General features: G+C 40.9%; 1 protein-coding gene across 11 annotated transcripts; it reads right to left on the bottom strand.

The window, feature by feature from the left end:
* Window positions 1-52: 52 nt before the first annotated feature.
* Window positions 53-21,866, bottom strand: svilc (supervillin c). 11 transcript variants are annotated; one of them, XM_042220608.1, is made up of 34 exons: window positions 21,755-21,850; window positions 18,793-19,010; window positions 18,163-18,650; window positions 17,368-17,523; window positions 17,055-17,234; window positions 16,454-16,488; window positions 15,658-15,719; window positions 14,658-14,803; window positions 13,285-13,513; window positions 12,537-13,111; window positions 12,155-12,281; window positions 10,820-10,879; window positions 10,637-10,699; window positions 10,089-10,163; window positions 9,908-10,001; window positions 9,730-9,813; window positions 9,361-9,559; window positions 8,985-9,151; window positions 8,773-8,892; window positions 8,557-8,693; window positions 7,246-7,393; window positions 6,964-7,109; window positions 6,632-6,807; window positions 5,930-6,074; window positions 5,246-5,564; window positions 4,985-5,136; window positions 3,819-3,921; window positions 3,534-3,741; window positions 3,294-3,427; window positions 3,056-3,211; window positions 2,682-2,822; window positions 2,460-2,572; window positions 1,501-1,656; window positions 53-1,268 (listed from the first exon to the last, which is right to left on the bottom strand). In XM_042220608.1, the coding sequence occupies exons 3-34, from the start codon at window positions 18,429-18,431 to the stop codon at window positions 1,179-1,181; spliced, it is 4,965 nt and encodes a 1,654-aa protein (XP_042076542.1). In that variant the 5' UTR covers window positions 18,432-18,650; window positions 18,793-19,010; window positions 21,755-21,850; the 3' UTR covers window positions 53-1,178. The 11 variants fall into 11 exon arrangements, with proteins under 11 accessions (XP_042076542.1, XP_042076543.1, XP_042076541.1 ...); XM_042220609.1 differs by lacking the exon at window positions 21,755-21,850 and adding an exon at window positions 19,853-20,681; XM_042220607.1 differs by lacking the exon at window positions 18,793-19,010 and having other exon boundaries at window positions 21,755-21,866.
* Between the last annotated feature and the right edge of the window lie 366 nt (window positions 21,867-22,232).

The raw sequence follows: 22,232 nt of genomic DNA, 5'->3' as shown, positions 1-22,232 counted from the left end.
TTATGCTAAATATTAGCATGCTAGCATTGTCAATGTGATCATGTTAACAAAATACTAGGGGTTCTTTTTGTTTGCTACTCTTGTTTCTGTTTTGTTTTAGGGTCTTTTTGGGGTATGTCGGAGATGGACAATGAACCAACCTGAGAGTGATATCTTAAAAACAAATAACAAAAAATTGCTGTAGAATCCAGTTGTAGCATCCCTTTCTATGTGTATACTACAAAAAAAGAGAAAAAACCCACAAACATTAAAGTAGACTGACACATTCACATCAAAATTTGTTAAGCAATACATGTGTTACATAGATTGTTTTTCCTTTAATAAATAATGGGCTTCCATGCATCATTGAGAGATACAGTATGTCTTTGTGTACTGCTGTGTTATGAGGGTGTTTGGAACAGTGTGTTGATTGAGGTGAAACTGAATTAGCGTGTTGCTTTGAGCTAAAGGGACGTTATTGGAGCATGTCTACCTGTCCCTTCATGCATAGCTAATAGTGAATCCCCAAGGAGCCTTAATAAGGCATCGCTCCCAGCCACAATGAGCACATTGGCCACAGCTACAATACACATGGCACAAAGCTTTGTGCACACAAGGCTTCCAGACAAATGAACACATCAGTGTGACACGATTGTAAAGTACACGTCACAGATTACAATGCCATGCACTTTTATTTTAAGGTTCTTGTGGCAATCGTTAAGCAGGGAAGAAGAATCAAAATTGAGGAGAAACTGCAGCTCAGAACATTTTGGTGGAAAGATATTGATCAAGTAGGAAACATTTAGGAAGTGGTTAGCCTTTTTTTGTCTGTTTACATTGTTTATTAGCATTAATCTTTTTGTAAGCACTCCTATGTTTTCTTTCCAATGTTTGTTACTGATGTCTTTATTTTACTCCCATATAACCTTTTTTATTATCTTTCACTGATTTGCACAGACAGTAAAAAAAGTTTGTTTATTTTCTCTCAACCATTTGGTAGCTTTAAAGAATGTCCAATAAAAAGTCCACACACTAATTTGACATAAATAAAAGTGATCTCTTTGTAGTTGTATTATGCTGTGAGCAATTCTTTGTGTGGAAACATGGTTCTTATGTCCCCCCATGCCATTTTCCTTTCGCAGCAGACAAGGAAGTCTCTGCTGTCACAGCATCAGTCAGCCTCCAGTTTATTTCATTGTCTAACAAAACAGCCCTTTGCTCTTCTTCAGATCAATTTGCTTCCAGCTTGGGAGGGAGGCATATTCATCTCTCTTCATTTCCAAAATAGTCTGAAACATAATTGAAGTAATTTATTTATGGAGGAGACAAAGTAGAAATCAATTTTTAAATCCAATACAAATGTAAACATTAAAGTTGCGGCAAAACTTCCGCTCTATATTTATCATTAGCTTATAAACATGAGAGCATCTTCAGTATTTTCATTTGGAAAATCTGGTGAAGGCTGAAGCCTGCTGGTCAGGGGACATCACTGCAAGATGGTGACATCATCCATGAGTTTACCTGAAAGTCCTCATTGGACAGGTAGACCTCCAGGCGCTGGGGGTCCACTCCTTCAGGAAGGGGGCTCCGCAGCAGCTCCTCCAGAGGATACTGGGTCTTCATGAGCTGGGCCAGGGTGTCCTGCACCAAGGTCAGCTTCGCTCGCCCTGTATCACCCTGAGTCACACCCAAGGAGTGAGACATGGCAAAAAAATAGACATGTTGCCACATTTGACCTGTGACTGACACGTGGTGCCCTTTCTTAACTAATGACCACACTGAGGGGACTCATGAAGGTGGGGCTGATCACTTTCAGTTATGAGAGGTTCTCCACAGGTGATGTTTAAAGTTTTGAACCATGTGCAAAAAAATGTAAAAAAAAAATATATATATTAGTCACCGAGACCCCCCTAAAAAAATTGTTTACAATAATTTCCTTTTTAAAATTCACAGAGAAACAACAACAACAAAAAATTAACCTTGATTCTCATGTGTGGCCTTAAAATACCACAGATATCACTTCTGCAACTTTAATCTTAATTTTTCTTATATAAATGAGGTTTAAGGATGTAATGTAAGGACAAGGCAATAAAAATAAGCAATAAAATAAGAGTGAAAGAAGGAAAGCTTTGCATGTTATTCAGCAATGAATCCATTTTATCCCCAGACATCAACATGAATTATGAATTTATCCAACCTCTGTATCATTTGTGATGAGCGTAATTAAATCTAAAGTACCAAACACACATAGTGTTGTGATCTTGGTTGGAAAAGGTGCTGCTCATTGGCTAACTTATCTTAGATGCTACAAGGTCGCCTTCTTCTATGACACAGTTAAAGTTTGTACATGAGCCCTTAAAAGGAATGCTTTTTAATGTTCACATAGTGGGAAGAAATATTGATTAGACGAGATTCAGAGGTTGTTAAAATTAAACCAAATTATAACATTTGAGCTCATTTCTGGATAAACATGTTCATACCTGTACATGAGGTTCAAGGCTTTTCTCCCAGCGCGGGAAGACATTAGTGAAGGTGAGAGGCTCGGCCCCCTCGAGGATGAGATACGCATGTGGCGGCCTTCTCTGGTTTATTTCTGGGATACAGAATAAACAATACATTTTAAAACTTATCAAGAATCGGCAGTACCTTTACTTCCAGGCAGTTCTGCATGAAACCAACTCCTCTCCCTCAGTTCTTACTACCTTTGCAGTACTGCAGCGCTGTCTGCATGGCACACTTCCTCTCATGATGCCAGAGTTTCCAGGCTGAGGAGCTCTCAGTCTGCTCAGGCTGACCTCTCTGCCACAAGTAGACCTCCAGACGGTTGTCAAGAAGGAACAAAGCTGGCACGCAGACAACAAAGAGGGAAATTGGGCAATAAAGTGGAATTACATTAGACTGATGTTTTTGGCAGGGGGGAGGATAGATGAAGTTAAACAATAGATGAGTGTATAGGGAAGCAATTTTCTGTTACTTTTTGAATGTGTTTATTTTGCAGATAAAATGACAGAGGTGAGAAACTGAAAAGCAGAGTTGAATATAAGATGAATTTAGTTTGTTTTGTGTCTGTTTTCACCTGGTTGTGGTACACTGTATAGGCTCTCCTGGACAAAAGGCATTGCCATCACAAGCCCCGGCATCTGCATCGGACTCTGCAGCTCCTCGGCCTGGAAACTCCCAGAAGAGGCACTCAGGTGGAAGAGGCGAGGCGTGAAGTTATACTTTCCTGGATCTGCCATTACAAAAGAGTTGTTTCTTACTATGATTTGAAGGCTTACAGTCCACAGCAAAGCACAGTGTGTGTTGCGTTGCACCTTGCAGCATGCAGTCATAGGCCTTCCTGTCCTTTTGTCCCAGTGCTGTCCAGAAGTCTTCTGGCTCTGAACCTTCCTGTACTATCTGCACCTTTACAGGGCTGCTTTTGCTTAAACCCACCTCTGATGGACAGCTAAAACACACAAACAAACAAAAAATAAAAGTACATTCAAGCAAAAATAAAAATAAAAATTGATACTGAGAACTTTTAAAAAGTGCAATAAGAACATGTGACTCACATTTTAGTGAGGACCTCCACCACCCTCTTGCCGACTTCCTTTGTGCTGCTGTGAGCCTTACAACCAATCCAGAGATAGAGCACTCCCTGCTGGCCATTTAGCAGGACAACACAGCCTCTCGACCTCAGACCCGCACAGCAGCAGTCCACCTCTAACAGAAAACCCTCTTCTGGGAGCTCCCCTCGCACACAAAACAGACGCCAGCTTTCTGTGTTTTGATAATCACAACATTCAAACAAAGAAGAGAAGGAAAATGGACTGAAAACCAAGCTGATTTTACTCCACCTGTGTTGATGGAAGCTTCCTCTTGCTTTCCTTTGTGAATGACCAAGCCTCCCTTGAAAAGCTGCAGGAAACAGGGGGGCTCTTTTCCCTGAGGCACAACCACCTTACAAAACACACCACACAAAAGATGGTAAACAGCTGCATGCACTTATGTCTGCTGGAAATATCATCAATAGTACTGGCTTCTCAAACTCTGTCCTGTGTTCCTCTTACTCTTGTAATATTATTTTTTTAAGAAGGATTTGTTGGTGTTGTGAAGAAGAAAAAGATGCAAGAATGTGTTCTAATTGCATTTCATATGTCCTTTGTGAGCTTTTGCAGCTTTTTCATACTTCAGTTGTTTTACGGGATCTGGATTTTTGTGCTTTTAAGGTTTCGATGCCTTTCAGGGCCAACGGCACTACAACGGACTGGCACTATAATACTGCTCGTCCCAGAGTTCGAACACTAGTGGCTATCAAAGGAACCTCATAATAAATTCCCCACCGATGTGCACATGCCAGCAGAAATAATCTCAACTTCTGTGGCTAACATTGTGTAATAATCTGTTCTCAAAAGGGTCAATGTGTGGGCAGGTAGGCAGAACTAGTAACTATCTAACTAGTAACAAACTAACAAAAAGTGGTAGTGTGGTTTACAAAGTAAAATGTCATCACCTTTGTCTGTTTTTTCATTCTTAATACTTTAAATACTCCATGGACTTTAAAACAAGCCACTTTTCTCTAAACTACATTCAACTTTTACTGCAGTTGTAAACCAACTATATGCCTCTGTGTATTGAAATATACTCTAATAAACATTAAAATGTTTCAGAAGCTTTTGCTGGGTGTTTGTTGTTGTTGGTGCCATTTTTATTGTCTGTTAAATTATTTATGTATTTCTTTCACTTCTACACAGCCATTTAGGCTTATTTTCTCCTCCTACACTGCCTCTTTGCATTGCAATAAAAAATACTTGTAATAAAATAAAGTAAAAGACTTTTGCTTGTGCTCTTTGTTTCTCTTAATTTGTTTGGGTATACTCGCATAATGCAATGTTTCTACTAAGTGAAGTGCGTGCGTTCTTTGTGAGGATAAAACTAAGCTTTTCACTGCTGTGAAAGTTAACAGTTACTAGGGTTCTACTATATATAAGAAGGAGATCTAATCTGACTGCTATGAGCTTACCTGCGACTCTTCGTGGTTCCTCATCCCGATGGAAAGGAAAGCAGCTGTGTCCCGTCCACTGACACTGGAGTGACGGCCTCGCCACAGGAAGAAGGCCGTCTTTTCCTTTGGTGCTGGATCCGTCCCACACTCATCTGAGCTGTCTGTGCTGTCTGTAACGAAGAGAGAGTGTTAACCATTATTAAAATGTCTCAGTCAGAATATTGCCATAGCATTAAAAGTACAATCTATTAGAAAAGAAAAACAAAAAAGGTTACTGACCAGCTGTACTGATGCTGTACTTCCAGCGGATTACATAAGAGTCTCCTTCATAAAGCTGTCCGTTGCTCTCCACTGGGATTTCACTGTCGTCAAACTCCTGGACATGCCAGGTGTCCACCGCTACCGTTTTAAGCTCCATCTGACGTTCCTCCGTCAGCATGATGACACCATGACCTCTCTGGACATCGACCCCAGCCAGCACAGTACGGACCAAACCGTCACCTTCTAAGCACTGACCCGATACTAGAGCTTTGGCATCGCAGGGACTCAAGAGGTCTGAAGGAGGGGAGAGCGGCTGGGATGACTGGACTGGGATGGACTATGGAGAGGAAGCGCAGACACTGAATTTCAGTGGTTTAAAAAAAAGTAACTTTTAAAAAGCAAAAGTCAAAATTTAAATTTAGATATCTGCACATGAGTTTCAGTAGAAATAAAAGGTAGCTAGTTATAAATAGGTTTTAGATATTTCCAGTAATAAAAATTTGTTGTTTTTTTAGTAAAAATTTTTAATAGAGACTAATTTTCTATCAAGCTGGAAACTTAATAAAACTAATTGATCTAGATATACTCTTCACATCTATAATTTTACACAAACAGTGCAATAACTGAAACACTGGTGCAATAACTGGTTTGAGTGTCTGAAAACTGCATGTGCCGCATCATATCTCTGAATGTGATATGAACCTGCGTCTGATCCGTCCCTGAAGCCGCTTCCTCTCTGCCTCCAACCCTGTACATCCAGTCCAGGAACTTCTCCCTGAACAGAGCTGTCTCGTTGCTCTCAGTGAAGACGCCGAACAGAGCCCAGCTGGGACGGCCTTCTCCTCGTCTGTGGACAAAGTTATGCCATGAAACCGATAAAAGAACTAACACAAGCATTAAACAATATAGAAAAGAGAGTCTGCCTTAGTCCAGACTCAAGCTTTACAGACATCCATTCCCAAGAGACATAATTACACACATACATACACACATACACACATACACACATACACACATACACACATACTTTAAAAGCTTAAATCTCATTAAGCTGCAAAAAAACAACTCTTGAAATAAATGAAGAAAGGAAGCCCTTTAAAGACCTTGTTTAATATACACAAGTTGTAATATATTTTCTGACTGTGGAATATGGTACACTGAGAGAAGACCTTTACTCTCTGCAAGTATTTTGTAGTTCATGTCCACTTGCTTGCTTTAAAATATGTCTTTTAAATGTCAAAATATAGTCTGGACTTTAAACATCAAGCAGGGTTTTTAGAGCATGTCACATGGGCACACTTAACCAAGAATTACTTTCTACAGAGTGCATATTATGAATGCACAGCAAACTTAATGTTGTATACAGAGAGGCTCCTTTTTATGTGTAATATATTAGTGACTTACAGCTGAATTGCAGGGTTACACTGAGTGGGATCCAGTGGGTTTACTTGACAGTTGCTGTAGTCATAAGCTCCAACCCACACCTGGTGAGTCAACTGGAGAGCAACATTTCTCCTCCTGAGGGAAACGTCCTGTCCGAGCCACAGATAGACCTCACTGCCGAAATCAAACACCAGGGCCTGGGCATACATGACAAAGAGATATGAACAGAGTCAGAGATTAACTTCTCTTCCATTATTTTTCTACAATCAAGCATTTAACGAACAAAAAAACAAACCCAAAACCAAAACAACTACAACATAAGTAATTAGGGAGCCGAGAATTGAAGCTCAGACCTCAGAGGAGGCCAACAGGGTGATGCTGGGGATGGAGGCCCAAGCCTGTTCATGAGGCACCAGTTTGTTTTCCACCAGCCTGTACACACAGTTGGACTCCACCACACCGCGCTCATAGAGCTCATCCTCCTCTGGAGCACAAGCTCCTGTGAGTAAAAGAAAGGAAAAAACATTTTCTAATGTTTTGGATGAAAAACAACAGGTGAATTATAAAAGGAGAAAAATTGCAATTCAAAATGTGTTTCTCTGATATATTTGAAAAGTACATGTTTTACTTCCAACCTCTGTACTGTGTTCTTCCTCCCAGGAGACTCCAGAAGTCTGCAGCCACACTGCTGTCAGAGTTCATGCCCTCCTGCAGGTGGACAACGTGGGAAGCCAAACAACCAAGGTCCCTTTGGTTCTGGATGAACAAAGCTAGCTCAGAGGCCTGACAGAAAATAAATAAATAATATGATAATCAGCAGTAACAGAATATAGTTCACCCATTTTCTCCCACTTATCCCATTCAGGGTCACAGGGAGGCCAGTGTACCCAGAGAGTCCCACAGAGACACAGGGAGAACATGCAATCTCTCCACACAGAAAGGCTTTGAGCAGATGGTGGATTAGAACCTAGGACCTTTTTGCTATGCTAACCCAAACAGAACATAGTCTATAGTAAAAGCATATTGTAATTTCTTTTTATTTTACTACTGCAGTCTTTGCTGGCCTATATTAGAAATCTTGCAGGAAACTTGCCTCACCAAACCAAAATATTTCCAATAACAAGAACATGGCTGAGTGCTGCATGTGAAAAGAAATAAATTCACAAGTGTCACAACCCGTTCGTATGTGAAATCAGCTATAGTTTTAGACAAACAGATATTTGAACCTTTGTTATAATAATAGAAACGTACAAATAACTATAAAAGAGTCTGTGACAGTGTGCAGCGTCCTCTCAATAATATCACCTTTTTATGGAAGCTTGTAAGGAAATATTTTGGGTTATTATCTCAAAATGTTGACTTAATTACTCATTCAGTGCTTTGTCTCCACACTTTGTCCCCATATACGTTTAGTACACTGTTCCATAATCAAATATAAATACATTTAAAACGCAACCAAAGTTAATGTTTAAAAGTAAAGGTACATACTGTGATACTTAGATAATCAATAACTGAACTCTGTGATGTATGACGTTCTTGATTCATATCATCACTGTCCTTTATTATGCATTTAACACACAAACTGTAACCAACCTTTATGAGTCCATTAAGGTTTAATGCTTACAATTTACTGCAAGAACTACAAACACTGCATTTTATGCACAGAATGCTCTTTGGGTCTTGAAGGGTAATATTTTATGCATTTATTTGTTGTGCATAAATGTAAACCAATTTGGTATATGTATGAAGTTATTAAAACATCCTTTCCCATGTAAATTTCTAAGAGGAGTAAGTTTAAGGGATGGTCAGATATTTCCTGGCAATGGGAAATAATTTTAATCCTACTTTCTTGTTTTGTATTGTATTATCCACCTCTTTACCCTTTCCCTGTAATTTTATGTGTCATACATGCTGCTACTACACCATAACTCTGTCCTGGGTGGTACCTTTGCTTTTTCTTGTCCGTTGGCAAACTCTCCACTCCACAGGATGCAGTTTTCTGGAGTGACCAGCAGGAAGCAGTCTCCACTGTTCAGTGACCGCACTGAAGGCTCAACCAGGCGGACCTGAACATGCCGCCTACCTGTCATCACAGGTGTTGGTTAACCTTAACACCTGACCACAAGCAGATCATCACACAGATGAACCAAACCTTTCCTGACCTTTGATGTGAATTAGCATCAGGCTGCTGAAGGGCGGGTAAGACTTAGCTGTCTCTGCATCTGAGGAGGATTCTTCAGATCTTAAGGGAGGTGAGTCTGCCATAGACGAGTTCTTAGACTCTATAGTGAGAAAAAAACCTGCAATATCAGGTAGCTGAGCAACATAAAAGAAGGAAAGTAACAAGAGAAGGGAACAACATAAATTAGCATACTTTTTTCTGCTTGGATCCTCTCTTGAGCTGATGAATTGACTCTCTCTCCCATGAAGTCCTGCCTGATGTCCTCTCTGGCTGCGAGAGCCCTCAGAGGGTTTCTGGAGCCTTGAGTCCGACGGGACGGACGTACCGACCGCCTGTGCTCTGCTACTGCTGAGGTCAATCTGCAAACAAGCACACACAGACAATACAGAGTTACTGAAGATATCAGCTACTGTGTGTGTGAATATAAATTTGCAGGAAAATTGCTTTTTACTCTTTTAGTTTTAGCATAAAAACTACATTAGATACACAATTATATTTTGTATTTGCTATTTAGAAATTGCACGGACTCAATCTAATCTCACATTTGCAGGAAAAAAACTATGCTTACATGTGTGTGTTGGTCTGGCAGAAGACTCCCAGGTCCTGCTCACCCTCTGAGGCAGCAATCCCACCACAAGGTGGGGGGCAGGCTGAAGGAGGTGACTGCTCACAGTAGAAACTGCCATCAAACATGTTTGGTTCATCAACAGGCGTCTCTTCCTTTACCTCCTGAGTAGTGACTGTTGGTGAAGAACTCTGTGGAGTCACTGAGAGGGAAAGAAATGAAAACGCTAAAATACTTTGATCCTCAATGAGCTTTTACATTGTGGGAACCAGCGTTGTCCATATGATGATGAATAAAACAAGCACTGAGTCTCAACACAGACTTGTTTGTTTATTTGTTTGCTTGTTTTTCGTGGTGTAAAACTGCTCTGACCTTCATTTTTGCATGATGGAGCATCAGTGGAGTGTCTCCTGCTGTGAGCGATACCATTTCTCTGTGATTCGCCAGATGCAAGGCCTAGATGTTGCAAACACAGGAGGGAAAAAACTCATAAATAAGGCCAAAATATGCTCAGCAGAACTGTATGAGAACTGGAGAATAAGTGAGTTACTTGTCTTAGCCGTGCTTCCAGCCTCCTGCTCTTTGCTTTCCTGCCGTGTTTTCAATTCTCCAAATTCAGTCATCTGAATCTCAGTTCCTTTATCCTACAGAGCCCGAGAAATGCATCCGTTACAATGCAGCTTTTCCGCAGATACACGCACAAATATGAAAAAAATGCAGGTGTGCGTCACCTTATGTCTCCACTGAGGCTGACTCTGATTGTTCGTAGGAGAGGAGACTTCTTGTGCCTCAAAGGAGAGGTTAGTCTGGAGGTGAAAGCAAAATACAGAAATGGTGACTTTTGCATTCTAGGACAGTGAGAGTGGATTGCACAGAAGATACAAAATATAAAGATTTTACATAGAGCTAAACTTTCTATGTGTAACATTTCATTCAGTCTGTTCCTTTCTGCCTAATCCTGCCTTGCATTAGATATTTTAAGGAGTTTTTGTACAATGCACATTTACTTTTGTCCATTAGAACTAGGTCAGAAACATGCACAAAGAAACGTGGGAGTAAGATATAACTTTCATGACCAAAATGAACATCTGGTAAGCACACACCTAAATGGAAAGTGTGAACTGAGAGCTGTGATGTGGCACATTGTAATTTTGAGACAAGGTGACAGGGTTGTCACATCACATCCGCCTGAATCTGTGAGATGACAAAAGCCTTTCACAGCATACAAAACACTCCAAATCAAACAGCAGCAATGCCATGCACCGGCTCATACAATTACCTGATTAAAACACATGATATATTGGGGCGTATTGATAGAATAGACAGAGGCAAAGACGGGCTCCTGGGAGAGAAGAGAGAGGGGCAGGCTGCAGATGTTCAAAGCTATTCAAAATCTAAAGGGCTGTGGTTTCAAAATCAAGATGAGGGAGGATGGGTTTTGAATCATTAGATTGAGGCTTACCCAGCACTGAAGGTTGTCATTCTCAAGATGAGGGTTTTTTGACTCTTCCTGCACATGATACTATGGAAAACAGGGAGATGCATTTAAAAGAATTCAAACAAACATAAATGTTGCCAGAAGTATAAAAATGACAGACATAAAAAGGAAGTAGGACAATGATTAATATACAAATCCCACACATAGTGTCGGCATGGTGAAGCTGAGATCATTTAATTGCCAAATAATCAGTGTGTTTACATTCCACGTCGTGTAATAGGACAGCCAATCCCATCCTGGTACATAAACACTCACTGGACTCAATATATTCCGCGGTAACTCGAGTCTGATCTCAGGACATTCAGCACATACCACATTCAGAGTGCTGCAGATAAGAGATGCTATATCTGGTTTCAGTGGTATGACAAATACCCAAATGTAACCACAAATGTAACCTCTGCCTCAATTTAAACCAGGCAAGAAGCGTGAACTCTGTAACCTCTGTGATGCAAACAAAGATTTTCTCACTGAATTCTTTCAGAGAAAAAAATGCTGCAAAACTTCTGTAATGCTTTTATAGAATTGTCTAATATCATCCATCCATCCATCCATCCATTCGCTTCCGCTTATCCTTTTTTCAGGGTCACGGGGGGCGCTGGAGCCTATCCCAGCTGTCATAGGGCGAGAGGCGGGGTACACCCTGGACAGGTCGCCAGTCTGTCGCAGGGCCTAATATCATTCAGTTAAACTATAATATAGAGTCCCCATATACAAGTATCATTTCTTAAATGTTGCCAATACAAAGAAAGAAAGCAGAATTTAAGCAAAGTTTTAAAGATCAAAGACATTTTATGAATATTTGACCTTATCTGACCTTGGAGAAGAGGTCAGATCTCAAAAGTAACAATCATATATCATTCCCTTTATTCCTATATGTCGTCGCTACAAACAGTGGCAGCAAGAAACAATATTTTAAATAGTGGTATATAATTATTATATACTTTGACCTTCAGATTATCTATTGACCTTGAAGGAGAGGTCAAAGGTTAAATGTGACATGATATTTTATCCTCTGCTGTACTTTCAGTATGCTGACACACAACTCTTGTAAGAATCATAGTTCCTGAGTTTCACCGATTTTTGTGAATAACTATCAATAATTCATAAAGTTGACCTTGAAGAAACTGGTGGATGTAAGCTAAATTTTAATGGATTTATAACATGACCGTACTCTACACCAATACAAAGTTTTATTAGAATTCGTTCAGTGTTATCAGACAGAATGACATGCAAGTAAACGCTGACAAAACCTCTTTTTTTAAATGGTCCATGTCTTACGTGGTTAACCTTGCTGCTCACCTCACTTCTGCTGCCGTTGGTTGTCTCCTGCATTTTAGGCGCACACTCTTCTGAGGTGACCCGGACAGCTTTAATATCTGTGGTGTTGTCATGGGTCTTGTTCATGGCCTTTTGGTCTTCCTCCTGCCTTTAAGACACATTACACACAGTGTGAAGTATATAACATATCAAAGAACAACATACAAGCTGCTGAAAACTTAATATTTCTGGTGAAAACTGTAAAGAATCATTTTTATTATCTAACTCACAGATGTCACAATAATATACGTTTCAAAGTCTTTAGCAAACCTTTCCAATATGCAGCAATATCAACAGTTTGACTCTATAGAAGAAAAACATTTCCAGTTCTTATCAGATCATGTCATTTATTTACATGACTTACTTGGCTCTTCCATTGATGTCTACTCTGTTTTTCTCAGAGGAAAAGCTCAGTTCATATTTGGACTGGCAGGATTGCTGTGGAGCATCCTGCTCTGACAAGGCTCTTATTGGTGTGCAGGCAATGGTTTCCCTCCTGTTTCTAGCCCTCTGCCTCCAGGGAGCAGCAGACTGCGAACCTTCCTCCATACCAGAGGTCTCTCGTCTGTCTCTCTGTGGTGCTGCAGAAGTTCCCTCCCTCTCACCTCCCGCTTTGCTCCCGTGTATCGCCGCTTCTCTACAGCCTCCACCATTCTGTTCATGGCTGTATGATGCATCTACCTGACTGGCTTCTGTCCTGCTCCACTCCGAGCCTGCAGAGCGACTCTTCTTCAGGATTCCTTTTAAGCCTGGCTCAGAGTCGTAGCACTGTGGTCCCTGTTGAGTCGGACCAGATTTTCCGAGTCCAGTGCCAGCATCTGATGTGGACTGTGAAAGACGTACCTCACTGGGTTTCAGGTTGACAGACGAGGCCTGCTGTCTGTCGGACAGATGAGGGGACAAACAGAGGGCAGGAAGCTGAACAGGGCCTTTCTGGAGCTAAAAAGGGGCAAAGAAGATCAATAATAGATTTACTTAGAGGACAGCAGGCAAGAAGTGAAGAAAGACAACAAATTAACCTTGCTATTAATAACCACTCCTGCCCCTTTTCTGGTCTATGAAGTTCTAAATACATTTGTTTCCCATTTATTGTTCTGTTGCTTTCTACCCACCAGACTGACCTCCTCCACTGTGATGGGCTGCGTGCGGTACCGAGCCCCCTTTTGCCTTCGTCTCTCTGGGGGCCCGTCAGCAGGCCCGGCTCCCTCCCTCCCAGGCAGGGACAGTTTGTTGAAGAGGGCCAGCTTCTCGCTCATGCTCAGCTTGCAGCTCTCGTCGCCATCCTCCTCTGACTCAGCCTGCACAGTCTGGACCTCCACTGGTGGTGCTGGTTTGGGAGTGCTGATGCGTAACATGACACCAAAAAGTCAGAGAAGAATTTATGTTTAGTCAAAATCTCCTATGCCTTACACATTTGATCTACACTGCTGTGCAAAAGCAGTGGAGAAAACGGTGGGTGTTTTTTCATTACCATGAACACACACAGGTTATTTTTAGTCAATCTGACAGACATCGTCCTGCTGCTGCTACTCCCTACAACAGCAAATGTGTAACTGAAAATAGCCCCTAAGAAATTCATATAATTCTGGTTGAACAAACTAGATCCAATCCCAATTTTGGTTTGGTTTCCAACAATCTCATTCCTTTAAAAAAAAAAAAAAAGCATATATTTGTGACCCATTGCCAGGAGTTACAGCCAAACGAAACCAGGCACCGAAAAACTCCTGAACAGAAACACATGGGAGAAATTTATAAGAGCAAATATGGTGACACTGAGCCAATCAGGGGCTCTTTATTGGCCAGGAATGTGACAGAACAAATTCCTTGCAACTTGTTTCACCAAACAGAAAGGCTGGGAAACGTATGAGCCAACCATGTTTTTGCATGATGCATGGGTTTATGACAGTTTAAACTGTTTCTTGTTTCTTGGTCTACTCGTTTTTGTAGGAAAGAAGCATAACATAACATGAAAAAACTCAGTGATCTGGTGAGATTAGCTTTAATGTAGCTGCAATATTAAGTTTAATTTGTAGGGAAAAAGGCTATTTTGAAGAGATATGTCACCAAAGCTTTGAAGAAAATCTTGTCACATTTAACTACTGATTCTAAAAATGCAGGGGTTTTTTTACCCCCTAACCACTGAACAACTCTCTCTTTACTCATTTACATAGGAGCCTAAAAATAACTGCTTAAATAAGACACGCTTCTAGAAGTTCTTACTTTTAAATAAGACATACAGTAAGTACTTAATTCCACTGAAGCAAGGTCTCTTGCTTTCACAGATTTGACTTTAATAAGTTGACGTTTTTAAACATTTTAAGTTTTTAAATCATCAAGCATGTATTTATTTATTCCCACAAAATTAAAACGTAAAAACTACACATGCATAATCTTAAATAAAACTAGATGACTTTTTTAGTGATTGTCAATCAAGTCAAATAGCTAATTATGTGATGTGGTTTTGGTAACACTACAGCTCTCCCACCTGATCGCCACCATTTCTCCACAGGTGATTGGCTGTGTCAGAAAGCGATGGTCGTTGCCACGCCGGCTCCTGCGTTCATGAGAGACGCAGCCTGAGCGAGGCTTGAGGAATGCCGAGGCCTCAGAGGCTGAAGACTTCTCCAGCTCCTACAGAGAAGGATGTGGGGAGGACATTAATGTGAAAAAAAAAAATCAGTTTGAACCCAGTCTGTGATGCAGATGGACGACAACATTCAGGTCAAATAGGAGCCTCAATCTACAGCCTCCACCTGTTGCATAAATAATGAGGGAGACCACAAAAATGGCAGTAAAAAGTCCCCTCGAGATGTCCCCTGTTCTATTTGTATAAACAGATGGAGGGAGGTAAAGCGGGTCAGATAGCCGGTGAATAAAGCAGCGAGCTCTAAGGTGCAGCATCTTGGCCACTTGCTGCATGCTGCAGGTCACAATGTAACAAGAGACCTGCTGGCTTCAGTTACCTCCCCTGCTGCCTCTACAGAGCAGCAGGCTAATTATACCACAGCTGCTGTGGTTGTTAATGTTAATACAGTGTCTGGCACATTTTCACCTGATGCCTTATTGCTAAAAGTGTGCCTCAGCTGAAATGTTGGAATAATAGAAAAATCCACAGTGCATTTCATCATCTGTGTGAGACTAAAGAGCTTAAAGAGCTTCGAGATAAGGCTCTGTATCTATCATATTACAGACTTGGTCTTTCCTTTAATAAGTACTAAAGCATCAAACCAAAGTGTGGATCCAAGGAGAGCACCTGTTTTGACCATTCATATTCTTTCAACAGGACCAGGTAGTGTTCTGCGTGCTCAGCGCTCAGACTGTAAGTTGAGCAGCTGAGGTGACAGGAGATGATAAAGGATTGAATACATTTCTTTAATTTTAACACTGCAGAGTGATTGCATTTACTGTGTGTGTTTAGGCGAGTTTATGTGGGATCTCACATTCTAACAAAAAAAAAAAAAAAGCAGGTAACAATTCAAACTCACTTTAAACAGAGACATCTTGGCTGCCACACTCATTTTGGCTCTGTCATCTGTTTTTACATCTGCTGTGGAAAAATACACACCATCATTTGAAAATAATTTTTTTTTTTAAAAAACAGCCATTAAGAGATTTTGGTTCATCAAACTTTTAAACAGTTAACAGCAGGAAGAGACACAGGTGCAGACAGAGCAAACACAGGTGCAATTTCTTAGTGAACTGTGCTTAAATACACTGCATCTAAGTCTAGGAATTGGGGGTATCTCTGTATTGATGATAGCTGTGAGTAAAAAGTTGTGAAGAACAATTTTAATGATATACAGTGTGACCTGAAAACAACAGTCTAAACATCCATACAGCAATAAAGGCCACTTGTGTCTGCTGTCTTATTATCTGTGGTGTAAACTATCAGTGAGTCAATCTCTGTAAAGACTTGCTTGTCATCTTTTTATGACGGGGTCAAGAGTTAGATGTACATAACACCGCTCCACTGCCCAAATGGTTTGGTCTGTCGTTACAGAAGAGATTGAGCATTGTGATCCTCTAAATATAACCCAGTTTATTTCCTGAGCCATTAAATGAATTTATGGAGGCAACTGTGCAAGTTGGAAGCCCTCTGCAAGAATTAAATATTGTACACAGAATTTTTCAATTTGTTTATGTTTCTTTCATACCTCACGTGATATATTACATGTAAGTTTTCCCTGTTGTCATTTTTACTTCCTTCTCAACCAGACAGTGTACCAGCAAAGCACACGGAAATAACAGATGATGACAAACACATAGGGGAGAAAGCTTTACCTTTGCTGTTTTCCTCGTTCTCTGGATCCAAGCACCTAGAAGAATCGGAGGAAAATAGCAAAAGGATGAGGTCATCAGGTGGACAGGTTGGTGACATATGCTTGACTCTTTAGATAATGTTGTTATGGAGATCTGGATCCAGCTTGGTGTTTACAGTATATGTCTTTTTGCTTCAATTTGCAGCTCAGACAGTCAACACACTGTGCTGTTTTGCATGCTGGGTAAAGCAACACTGTGGAGGCTATTAAGGAAGATAAACTCATGCAAAATGCACCGCCCATTGGTTTTTTTATGTAAAGCTGCTCCACATGCCACACCTCAGCTGAAGGGTTAGTGCATTCTTATCACGGGAAACAAATATTAAGCATCATTCAAGGGTAAATAAGTGTTTCCTATAAGACAAAAGTTGTGGTACTGTATCATCAGGTAAGGCTGATATTTTGTTCCTAATGAGTTTTCCCATGAAATGTTAGCCGTACACTATTTTAAATATATGAAAACACAGCAAACAATATTTTCTTTAGTCCTAGCCATGCCAGGCATCTCATCTTCCCATTTATTTATTTATTTTTTTATCATGCCCACAAGAAACAGTCCCTACCCACTGCTCTCCTCCATCTCATTGGCTGTGATTGGCTGTGTCCTGAAGCGTTCGCTAGTTTTTCTGTTACCGCCTGACGAGCTAGGGAAGTAACGCCGAGTGCGTCGCCGACCCCCCTCAGAGCCCGGGTTTACAGCCAGATCCAGAGAGGATGTGGCTTGCCCAGCATCAGGGAAGCTACTATCCACACACAAAGTAGGATAAGAAGAAAGTAAGAAGGGGAGAAGATGCTGAGATGAAGAGAAATATTATCACACAGTGGAACAGTCTGTTAGTGACAGGCCGGATCACACGCGCATGCAGGCGACCCTACGCTTTCTCAGGGTGTGCTCTGCTCTCCGTCTGCTGTAGAAGAGCACTTCTCAACTGGCCCACGGACACCCGAGTGTGGAGCTGTGGGCCGTCGAGTCCATGAGGGACATGAGGCTCTTCCCCACTCTGCATACTAGCAGAGTTCTGGGAACCCTGCCTAGAGGGGAGGGTATGAGTGAGGGAAGGAGGTGAGATTGCAGATATGGGGGACATGACATGAGGAGCACAAAACATAATCTTTTGTCACAGTTCATATTAATAATGCAGAAGTCTCAAAAACTCACAAAAATATGTGAGTTTTTTTCATGGTTTCACAGAAGAGAAGAAGCCACCTGCAAATCTAAACCATCTGCACTACATGCACGCTCGCTGTCATCTGACTGACTATTAATATGATGCCACACACTGTTCTTAGCAGTTACCATGATACAAACTATTGAAGGTATCAACAACTTGTCAAGTTCTGAAAGCTGTGAACAGGTGACAAGTGTCATGGTCATGTTGCCAGAATTAGGGTTTTATTGTTTTTTGAGCAAATTAGGCTCGCAGCACCTGCTACCCTGTGCAGCCACAGCAGGAAGACAGTGCTGTATCTAAGGTCATCAAAGAGGCTTATCATGTTTCTTGTGTGTGTCCTGAAGTGCTAATTGTATCGTTTTTGCACACTAAGAAGTTGTTGCAAGACTTCAGCCAAATTCCTGTAATTCTAAAATAAAACAATGACAATGAGCTATGATTGAAATTTAAGTCTTCAAGGCATTCAATGAAGTCATCTTTCACCCTTGACATGGCTCACCTTCTCAGGCAGTCGGGCTCAGCAGGAGTCTCTAATCCATTTGTAACATCCTGTGTTCTGCTGTTCACTTTTTCACTCAGATCATGGGAGCTTAACATTCCTCCATGCGCTTGGCTCGCTGGCTCATGAACCTTTTTCTCATCCCTTCTCACCCACTTAGAAGGAAGCTCGTCAATGCTGCCAAAGCGTTCGGCCAGTTCTCGCCTCCTCTCAGCCTTGTAGCGGGCAATCCGCTCCGATCTGGGCTCCAGGACGGCGTTCTCCATCATAGAAGGACTCAGATGGTTGTTTGCTCCTCAAAAAGCATATAGGAACAAAAAACAGATGAGCTCTTCTTCTTCCACTTTTCAGCTGGGGCAGAACATGAGAGCCAAACTTTCTTCCAGTACAATTCTGTTTCCATGAGCTTCTTGCTTTGGTTTTCCTCACAGATTACATTAATCCAAGGTTAAAATCCAGCCTGTCCCACAGTGAATGAGGTATTTCTCCTGAAAGATAAAAAATAGATTAGTTAAATAAGAAACATTTCACTATGCATTACATTAGTGCCCTTCAGGCTTCCTAGAAAAGTCAGAGACAACACCAATGAGCTTCATTACATATTAACCATTTCTTCTAAAAGTGGCGTACATCAAAGTCTTATCAAAGTCCTTTTCTTATATTCATGTCTGTGTAAGATGACCCGTTCCAGCCTGTCATGCAGGAATCTCCCCTTGCACTGAAACTCAACACCACAGCTCAACTCCTCTCCGGGTCCAGGTCTCGATGGCAGTTTGCAGGCGTGCTGGTCTCTTCCGCTAAGCTGAACAAGTCCCTGTTTCTTTTTCAAATTCCATCATGTTGATAACCTGTCAACATGAAGCATGTTTTGCATCAAAAACACAAACAAAATCTTATCAGCTATGGCTCCAATTTTATTTTTTTTAACATTTGGTATAGCAACCTGTTTGAATTATAATATTCCAAATACGTACAAGGAAGAGAAAGTCCCTGATGGCATCATTGTGACAAACAACATTAACAAAACTGAATATTCTAATATAGCATTTAAAATTTAAAAAGAACAATGAACTGTCTGCTAGTTTCCCAAAACGAGTGCTCACAAATATACGCACACATAAATGTGTGTTTGCACATGTATCTGTGTGTTTTCCAAAACTGTGGATGTCAGCATTCCTGGTGCAGGAAGCACAATAGAGCGAGAACAAAGCGGCATGAGCCACAGACTTAGTCCGCCAGATGGATCTGCCACAGGGCTCAATGCTGCTGGCAGCAGCAGAGTTCACAAAGTATAAGATGCAACTTTTATTATTAATTTGTGGGTTTCACTGCTCCTATACTTGTAGATTAAAAATAAAAAACACTGAGGAACTGATAAAATGGATATAGATTCAACAAATTACTCTATTAGAGAAAAGTCTCCATAAATCCATAACCAGCTTTCATTGATAAAAAAAAAAAAAAACCCACTCAGAATATCCAGATATCACATTTGATAGACTAAACTGAAGGCGACATTGTCAGCAGTGTTTGCAGATCCCAAATTTCCATGCCACAGAGAGCTTTAATAAGCTCTATTTAGATGCCGTGATCCCTGCATGAGACAACCAGCTGAAGGATTTGTGTTGTCACTTCGAAACACGTGCACATATCCTTTAAACAAAGAAGTCAACACAGAAGACTCACCTACCTGTCCAGACCCAGGAAGAGCAACACTCCAGCATCCCCAGTCACACTGATGCCACTCTCATGTACGCATTTGTGAAGAAAACATGAGTAAAGGTGTAAAGAGCGATGTGTCATGTGACAAGCTGGAGAATTGTCGATTGGAAGGGAGAGCACCACTGAGGCTCAGCGAGGATCATGGGGTTCTAATCCAGTGACACTAGCTGATACTGGCTTTGGATATGCACACAGCCCCAGGGATCTGAACTCATAAGCTATAATATTCAAATGAATAGGCGATGAAGGTTAAACAAACAGCCTCTAATTGTTGAATTGAGACAGTAAAGTGTTATCTTTCAGCCATGACTTTCTCTGTAGCAATTAAACCCCAAAATTCTGGACCCACACTCGGTATATGCTTAAGTTAACTGCTAGTTTTCTGACAGACTGGAAAAAAAAAATCAAAAGCAAAACATGTATGCATTTAAAAAAAAAATAGGCCTTGGGTGCTGAGCAGCAGGAAAGTAAACCAGATTAAAAGCTGGCCAAGATAAAGCCCTCAGCCACTTACACCTGCCCTGTTCATCTACCTGCACCAACCTCGTCTAATGAATCTCCATAATTCAAGGGCAAATTATCAGAGGAGCATTTCAAAAACAGTCTATGATTATAAATCATGATGGGGATGTTTTATATTAACACCAGCAGAAAAAGAACGTGTTAAGCTTTTGAATATATTAAAGGGAGAGAGAACGAAGAGGAAGAGCAGCTTTCTCACATCGTGCACCTACTGTAAGCCTCATCAGCTCCTCGTGAGATTTAACACACGACGCGTCTGTTTTTATATGTAGATATAAACTCACATTGTGGCAAAGTCCTCACGCTGGGGAGAACATTTTTTTTAAATCAAAACTCATTTGATGTCTAAACAACTCAGGATAGGGTAACAGCCTACATGCGTAGCTACCAAAGAGCTGAACAATGAGTCATTTAACTTATTTACAGGACGCAAATATTAAGTTTTACATGAATCCAGTGTTGTGCCAAAAAGTGATTCCCCAGTGTTTCCGTGTTTTTTATGCATAATGTCTTTGCTTATATTGGTAAATAGACTGTAATCAGCAGAAGGGGTTTTATATGAAATCAAGAAATTACTTGTTTTGCATTTATATTTATGACTCTACGGCACAGGTGTCGAACTCGAAGGCCGGTGTCCTGCAGGGTTTAGATGTGTCCTTGATCCAACACAGCTGATTTAAATGGCTAAATTACTTCCTCAACATGTGTTGAAGTTCTCCAGAAGCCATGTGATTCAGGTGTGTTGACCCAGGGTGAGATCACCGGCCTTCGAGTTGCCCACCCCCGCTCTACGGTATTGTACCTACATTATAATGAATGCAGTCCTTTTCCCCCCCCACTTTAAGTATTTCATACAACTATTATCTTAGATTTTGGCGCTTATGGCCAGTTGTAATGTCAATGAAACTTTTTAGCTAGATAAATAAAGGTCAGTACTTTGTGACTTGATATCATTCATGAAAGATAAGTTTGACGTATGTTTGACGGATTATACGACAAGAAGTAATTTCCAGCACTTTGAATACGGACACTCGATCTTTTTTGGTACATTTCTGAAGTAACTTTCTGGCACAGACATTAGATTAATGCGTAAACTGTGCGTAACAGCAATATTTAGTCTTCCACATGAAACTTTTTTACCCACGGGGTATTTAAAGTGAATGAACACCCAGACTATAACCATTCTCCCTAATGTGCAATGCACAACCCGTGTCTCCCCAAGTCAGACTGAACAGGTGACTCAGGCAACAAGTGACCTACTTTGAAATATTCTCCAAGCTGACTCCTGCTAGGATTTTGTACTTTTGAAGATGAGAATGGCAGAATTAAGTATTTCATTTGTACTTACATGTACTGCCCGCCTCGAGAGCCCTCCTCAGCCCCGGCGGTCCCTCCCCAACGATCTGTCGCTCCAAAAGTAGTCGCACTGGCAGCTGTGGATGGCGCACCGTATTAAGGGGGGAGAATATAAATAGATGGACACACCGGGGGACGCCCCTTGCTCTGTGCGAGAGACGTTTCTAACAACCGCTGCAGCCTCTAAATGACCTCTGAAGCCTTTGACTCACTTTATGTCTGCTTTATTATTATTTCACTTTTAAAGTAATAACCTCAGGAATGTAAACCAGTTAAAACCTGCTTTGAAGATGTTAATTATGTCTTATATTACGCCTGCGTGGTACAAATTCCCCATATTAACTACTGCAAACCAGCTGAACGCAGTGAACTGAAACTGCTGTGTAATGTAGAAACCGTGTGCACTTCAATCCTTAAATTAACTGAATCAAAGTGGAAAATAATTAGTTATATACATAAATGGGGGAAAA

Source organism: Haplochromis burtoni, unplaced genomic scaffold, assembly GCF_018398535.1.
Source record: "Haplochromis burtoni strain Fernald_Lab_line unplaced genomic scaffold, NCSU_Asbu1 Contig_52, whole genome shotgun sequence".
Lineage (NCBI taxonomy): Eukaryota > Metazoa > Chordata > Actinopteri > Cichliformes > Cichlidae > Haplochromis > Haplochromis burtoni.
The sequence above is the reverse complement of the archived record's forward strand: the minus strand, read 5'-3'. Positions and strand labels throughout refer to the sequence as shown.